This window comes from Zeus faber (assembly GCF_960531495.2).
Source record: "Zeus faber genome assembly, chromosome: 19".
Classification (NCBI taxonomy): Eukaryota; Metazoa; Chordata; class Actinopteri; order Zeiformes; family Zeidae; genus Zeus; species Zeus faber.
Window position 1 is genome coordinate 15,603,345 of NC_137206.1, and position 7,500 is coordinate 15,610,844.

General features: G+C 43.7%; 1 protein-coding gene across 1 annotated transcript in view; it reads left to right on the forward strand.

Annotated features, from left to right (window-relative positions):
- The window catches only part of arxa (aristaless related homeobox a), a 7,935-nt gene extending 1,680 nt beyond the window's left edge, over positions 1–6,255 (forward strand). Inside the window, exons 3-5 of the mRNA XM_080019954.1 lie at positions 1,500–1,545; positions 3,367–3,698; positions 4,455–6,255. Of these exons, the coding sequence (XP_079876080.1) occupies positions 1,500–1,545; positions 3,367–3,698; positions 4,455–4,743 (667 nt within the window). The 3' untranslated portion in view covers positions 4,744–6,255. The remainder of the gene's footprint in view (positions 1–1,499; positions 1,546–3,366; positions 3,699–4,454) is intronic.
- The last annotated feature ends 1,245 nt before the right edge of the window (positions 6,256–7,500 follow it).

A 7,500-nucleotide genomic window follows, 5' to 3' on the forward strand; every position in this document is an offset into this window, starting at 1 on the left:
TTTATTTGAATCATTGTTCATTATTATTATTATCTGTTGTTATAATTATGAATTAATGTATTAAATTGTAAAATGATAATGATGATGATTATTATTAATAGTAGTATTAGTAGTAGTCGTAATAATAATAATCAATTATTATTAATATTAATATTATTATTATTATTATTATTATTATTATTATATAAAAGTAATATTATTCAAACTACAATATGAACTGAAATAATCCACAAATATGAAACTCGTAACTGAACGAACGAAAAACATTGTTAGCGTTATGGATATATTATGATTATTATATCATCCATATCATATGGTATAATATAAGAAATTATATCAAAAAAAATATAAAACAATAACAATTCAAATGTTCTGCCACTGCAGCTCCTACTACTAATAATAACAACAATATGTATCCAATAATGACAACAATAATGACAATTGCATAAAAGCCATTTTAATATTTATGAATTTAAAAGTGCTAATCTCCATCCGTCACAAGGTGGGAAATTCAGGACATCTGTCCAATTAAACGCGTGGTTTGCGGTTGAACGTCAGCGTGCCCGAGCAACGGGGTTAAGCAGCAGCACTCACATGCTTTTGTCATGTTATATTATATTTATCCGTCTCTATTGTTGCAGCTGACATGTTTTTCTCTCGTGAAAAGTTAGCGGATCAGCTCACATTTCCACATTTCCGTGACACATCCACTCCACATTTAGGGCCCTGTCAAGCTCAAGGGCAACGGCGCGCGTGCACTCCTCAACACGGCCACGCATGTACGCGCGCGCACAATCACACACACACACACACACACACACACACACCTAGAATTAAAAAAAAAAAAAAATGAAAAAAAATTGTAGAATAGATTTTTCGAGATAATCTTTTTATTAACATGAGTGTGTCCATCATATTTTTTTTAATTTTCATTTTGCATATATACACAAAACGTTTTTCATGATATATTTAGTCCAATGCATTTTAGTAATTATGAAATCACTCAAAACAATATTATAACGGTGCAAACCTTTATAAATATGACACTCTGTGGCGCCGTGAAGCACAGGTCCATCTATTGTGGAGCGTAGCCTGTTCATATCCTTTTTTATCGATTTATTTTAAAGGAACTTGTAAGTCTAATTTGCACTGCAAACCCATCTCGTATTTTTTTTTTTAGGGAGCATCAATTGCTTTGTGGCAGGCTAGTTTAGATGTCATTATTTCAGCCATTATGTTGTTACATTTTCTTTAGGGTTGTCACTGTAACAATCACCATAGGCCCATTTCAGCCCATTGGTGACAGGGAAAATAGAACATGACTACGACAGGAAAAAAAATAAAAAAATAAAAAATAACCTATTTCAGTTTTCGCTCGCCTATTGTTGACTGTGAACAACAGAGGGACAAAACAGCAATTCTGCAGCGTTGGCAAACGGTGACCTTTGACCCCCGGGATCTCACCCCCTCCCTCTCTCCTTGTTCCCCGCGCCTTGCAGGGAGGAGCTCGCGATGCGCCTGGATCTCACCGAGGCGCGCGTGCAGGTGAGTGTACTTCCGGTCGCCGCCCGGCACGAGCTCTCTTCAAACCCCCCCTCGCCATCCCATCCGTCGTAAAAGTCTCCCCTGATATCCCACGTCCTCCATAAAATGACAGTTCGGGGGTAATAATCAAGGGCGACGTGCGTCACTCAGTTCCAGCCGACAATGCTAGACGGTCATTTATTACAGTGAAAAACGTGCTAAATGGCCCCGGCCGCCGAGCGGGGAACGTCCTTCCTGTTATCCAGCGTTATTACAGACTATTCAGGGATGTTTTAGCGGCAATTAAGCCAATGATGGCGAATGGCGATTCATAAAAGATCACTTAGTGCGTGGGTAAACAGAGGGAGGGGGGGGGGGTAAGGAGAGAGAGAGCGAGGGAGAGCGAGGGAGAGCGAGGGAGGGAGAGAGAGAGGGAGAGGGAGAGAGAGAGCGCGAGGGAGAGGGGAGAGAGAGGGAGAGAGGGAGAGAGAGGAGGGAGCGAGAGAGAACTCTCCCACTGTGAATGGAGATAGCTTAAAATAATAACAGAAGATAGCTGAAAATATATATACACACACATATATATATTTATACATATATATATGTACATATATAAATACATATACTGTACGTGTGTATATATACATATGAATACATACATACACATATATATGTGTATATATATATATACACACATATATATATATATTTATTAATTTTAAGATTTGTAATTTTATTCTAGGCTATCTTCACTCGTTTGGATTTTCTGTTTTTTACGCCGCCATTTACATTTTCCGTTTTGATCTGAGGTTTTATGCTTCACTTTTTACTTTTCCATTTGCTCTGCTTTGAATGTTTCCCATGCCAATAAATCCCGAGAGAGAGAGAGAGAGAGAGAGAGAGCGAGAGAAAAAGAGTGAGAGAGAGAGAGAGAGAGAGAGGATAATGGTATTTGATTTCCCATTATGTGATTGCAATAGACCTGCATTGATGAGCGAATGAGAGACCATTAAAGGTGTTTGCCCCCCCGCACCGTGTGCGTGCGGTGCGTGTCAAAGCTCCCGGGCACAGACACAGTGCAAACACTGGGTTATGGCCGGACGGTGCAACAACAGATGTTTCTTTAGGGACCAGAGGTGAACAAATCACTTAGCGGGCACCATCAGGAGGTGATAAAAACTCATAAATTCCCGAGGGGCCATGTAATGCTAAACAGCTCCCGCCCCGGGAATAATCTCCCGCCGGCGTGTGTGTGTGTCTGCGTGTGTGTGTGTGTGTGTGTGTTTGTGTGCAGGCGCATGTGTGTGTGTGTGTGTGTGTGTGTGTGTGTGTGTGTCGTCAGTGTCGCTCAAGCCCGCTCCTTCAATCACTTTCCCCATGTTGACATTTTCCTCATGGAGACGGACCGTTTCTGCGGGGATTTGCGTGGGAAAGTTAAATACTCCCTCCGGGACGGAGTTGGTCCGCTCCGCCTCTCCAAGAATTTAATTTAAAGCGCATTTATTTGTAATTGGAGCCGGTTCAGCCGCTCGGTTTTTCCCGAATCTTTTGTCAGCGCTGTTCTTAATTATGTCTTCCCCGCTCGGAAGCCCCGTCTTTTATGGAGGAGAGTGATGAGACTTGTTAGTGGGATTTGCGAGTCTAGGCCCTGACATAAAGGCCGGGCTCAGGGCGTGGCTCCGCTTTCTGTGAATGAGGATGAAAGTGGGATTAATCCAACCGGTAATATGGGGGTGATGATGGCGCTTTAACACCATCGCCAGGCAAAGCCAATAGGATCCCCTCGATCCCGCTCTGACCCGCACCTCGTCCCCCCTCCCCCTCCTTCCCTCCCCCTCCCAGGTGTGGTTCCAGAACCGCCGGGCCAAGTGGAGGAAGAGGGAGAAGGCCGGGGTGCAGGCCCATCCGTCCGGCCTGCCCTTCCCGGGCCCGCTGGCCGCCGCCCACCCCCTGAGCCACTACCTGGACGGGGGTCCCTTCCCCCCGCACCCTCACCCGGCCCTGGAGAATGCATGGACGGCCGCCGCCGCCGCCGCCGCCGCCTTCCCAGGGCTGGGGCCGCCGTCCCACAACGGCTCGGGCCCCCCGCTGGGCACGCCGCTGGGCCTGGGCACCTTCCTGGGCACGGCGGCCATGTTCCGCCATCCCGCCTTCATTGGACCTACTTTCGGCAGGTGAGTTCTGAGCGAAGACCATTACTGACGTTCCGCTAGACGCTGTTACATCGAATATGGACACCTGTCAGTTTGGCATCCTAAGTTTTGTCCATTTTTGCACTTGAAGCGCACAAGGTGGAGGGAGGATTTGTGACCCCGGTGTTTAATGACCGTCTACCTCTGAGTTTCTAAAATGTTTTATTGTTATCCGTTCAAAGAGATATTCACTCCATTTAAGACTATGCGACAAGTGCGTGTGCACACTCCATCCATGTGACCCCACACGGCTTTATTTCTTAAAAAAAAAACAAAAAACAAAAACGATTTCTACTAATACCCTGCTGTTGTTATTTTTCTATTCTATATCTCAGTATTTTAAGGAAACAATAGAAGATGTAAATGCATGTAAGTCTATTTATTTACTAAGCCTTTGATCAAATTGTGGAAAAAAGTTACGGGCTAAGTCTTATCGACAACCCCAAAAAAGAAATACAATTATAATGTCTTGTAGATCGACAAATAAATGGACACACACACACACACACACACACACACACACACACACACACACACACACACACACACCGCTATTTACCACTCACACCAGTGATATTCTACATTCAAACAACCATGTGTATATTTTACACTTAAAAGCTTCATTTGATAATTTAGTTTGATGTTATTGATGATCTTCTGGATACGTGGTTACAATAAAACATACTCTATGCATTTAATTTATATTAAATTAAATCTCCACCCACCTCCCCCTCACAGACTCTTCTCCAGTATGGCTCCACTGACCAGTGCTTCCACCGCCGCCGCCCTCCTCCGTCAGCCTGCCCCGCCCGTGGAGAGCCCCTCCCACCCGGGCCCCGTCCTCCCCGACCCTTCCTCCGCCTCCTCCGCCTCCCCCTCCTCCGCCTCCTCCGTCTCCTCGGTGGCGGCGGCGGACCGCAGGGCCTCCAGCATCGCCGCCCTGCGCCTCAAGGCCAAGGAACACTCGGCTCAGCTCACCCAGCTGAACATTCTGCCGCCCGGGGCCACGGGGAAGGAGGTGTGCTGAACACCTGGACACCCCCACCCCCGGACCCCCGAGACACTTCCCCACCCTACTCATTTTCAATTCCATACTTCCAAAAAAAAAAAAAAAAGGAAAAAATAAAAATAAAAAAAAAATAAAAAAAAGGGAAGGAGGAGCAGTAAGAGCACATGCTTAAATATCCTCTCACTCGCCCTACCTCCCTGATACCTCATGTCTCCCACCCCAGACGCACACACGACAAAAGAATATAGCACAACCAAATTTTTTAAACGGCGCTGGCAACACTCGAGTTGGTTCCGCCAACGCGCGCGCGCGCACACACACACAGACACACACACACAGACACACACACACACACACACCTGCAAGCTGAGATCCACTTATTTTTTAAAACAGTGGGCATTTCACAAACCAGATTGACAAAAGTTGAATTTTGTATTACTATTTATATTTTGAATAAGTCAAATCAAATGTGAATCCCGGCTCTCTCTCTCTCTCTCTCACACACACAAGCACACACCAGCTATAATATTCAACATACTTTAATTACGTTTAATGAATTTAAGTCGGCCCCTTTTCACACTAATGTCCATTAGATGAGAAGTGCTGGCAATTACCCACTCACTTCACACACACACACACACACACACACACACACACAAATGTGAACCAAGAGTAAAGCATCCTTATGAAAAAAAACAAAACAAAAAAAAAAACAGATTTGTATCTCCACCTTGCAGTGCTGACTCTGTATGCAGTGACGTGGGCGGAGGTCCCCCCCAAAAACCAAAGGAAAAAAAACTGTCCATAGACCTTCCATGTCTCTACACGTCCGAAGCGCTCCGTCCTTAATCCGTGTCCTGCCGTCCCACTCGGTCCCACTCGGAATCTGCATCCCCCACCCGTTAATCTCGTCACATCAATATTTGAACAATTCCTTTTTTTCCCCCGATGGTTATATTTCTGGTTTCTCTTCCTCTCTCAGCACTTACATCGAGTGGGACCGCGGGACGACAGGTTGAGTTTGGGTGCGAGACGTGTCTCTTCTAGCCTGACTGTGAGATGAAACGTGTACATACGGTGTAAAAAAGACAGACAAACAAAAATGGAGGGTTTTTCAAAACAGGTCGTGTATTAAAAAAAAAAAAAAGAGAAAAAGAGAAAAGAAGAAGAGAGGGACCGTGTTTTAAAAAATTGCACTTGATGTAGTGTTTTATGAATGTTGCCCTGTGTAGAATTTCACCTGTGTTGATGAGATATTAGGTTTTTAGATGATTATTTATGTCAAAACTTTCCTAAAAAAAAAACCAGAAAAAAAAGAAGGCGAATGAAGGACAGATTTTCTTTTCTTATTAAGTGACTGTATGTTTCCTGGTTTAATAATGCTAATTTGAATAAATGACACTATTGAAGTGACTTATCCTTAATTATTTCCAATTCTTCAAATATTTGACATATAGGCCTGAACCAGGAAACACTGCTATGTAAAATACAATATAATAGAACTATTAATAAAAAAACAAAACTGTTGAATCACTAATGTTTTCTTTCTTGCACTATTAAACTAACAAGTTTACACTTCATGGGAAAATTCAGATAAGAATTCATATCTGATGATAATTCTATAATTTTCGAACCTATTTAAGGTTATAATTTGGGAAGAAAACAAGCAATATGATTGTGTCAGTGAATGCACTTAAAGAAGGAAGTTTTTACTACTCACCTGAAAACTTTCAAAGTTATAAGGTGCTTTTAACCGACTCTTAGAACAAGTTTGAAAAAAAAAAAAATCAAATAAAAATTGAGGAATTTTGCAGGAAGGGGAGGATTTATCCTGAATTCATTGTGAACAAGCCACCTTGCGTGATGATGCATCTGGTCTCCGCCGGTGAAAGTTGTCAAAATACAGACCTTATATTCATGAGCTGTAATCTCCACACGTGAAAACACGCCACAAAGGCCAGAGTTTTCAATTAGATCTCCCACTTTATCCGCAGAAAGCTTCCCTACAAAACCCTGCAAAATCCCTTTAAAGGCACCAAATTGGACCTGACATATGTAATGCCATGTCGATGGGAGGGGAGTCCCTTTGTCATTAATGAAGTAACAAACCACTTTATCAAAAGTCTTTCTTTCCTCACCCCACTCTCCCCACACATCTTGTTGAGTTAATTCCCCCAAATCCCCCCCACAGTGGATCCCTCCGCTACTCCATTTAACCGGCCCATGGTACCCAGGCAAACCCCGTGAAATTACCCCGGGGATTAATCTAAGTTCCTCGCATTGTTCCCCCTCTGTGGAAGCCTCCTCCCTTGTTTTTAGGAGGTCTGCAAAGGCTGCGGCCACCTGATGATCGCCCAAATCTGAGGGAGTGTGGGGAGGGAGGGAGAGAGAGAGAGAGAGAGAGAGAGAAAATAGAGCTGTAGCTATCATGGCCGCTCTGCAGACACGGCATGACAAAGTGAGTTCATCGGTGTCACATAATTCAAAGAGGAAAAAGCACTTATAAAGGGGAAAAAAACAAAACAAAACAAAAAAAATAACTCCAACATTTTTCTCTTGTTCAAACGCGTATTTTTTCATTGCACATACAAAGCGCAATGGAGCGTGTTTTTCCCCTTTCCGTGCATGCCTGTGGCCCCTATGCGATTTTGATGGGATTGTCCCGAGGAGATTTAATCTCATTGTGAATATAACTAATGAATGGCAAACCAATTTGTACCTAATATCTGGGGAATGCCGGAGACGCTCCGGGGGGGCGGGCTGCGGCTTAAAGTC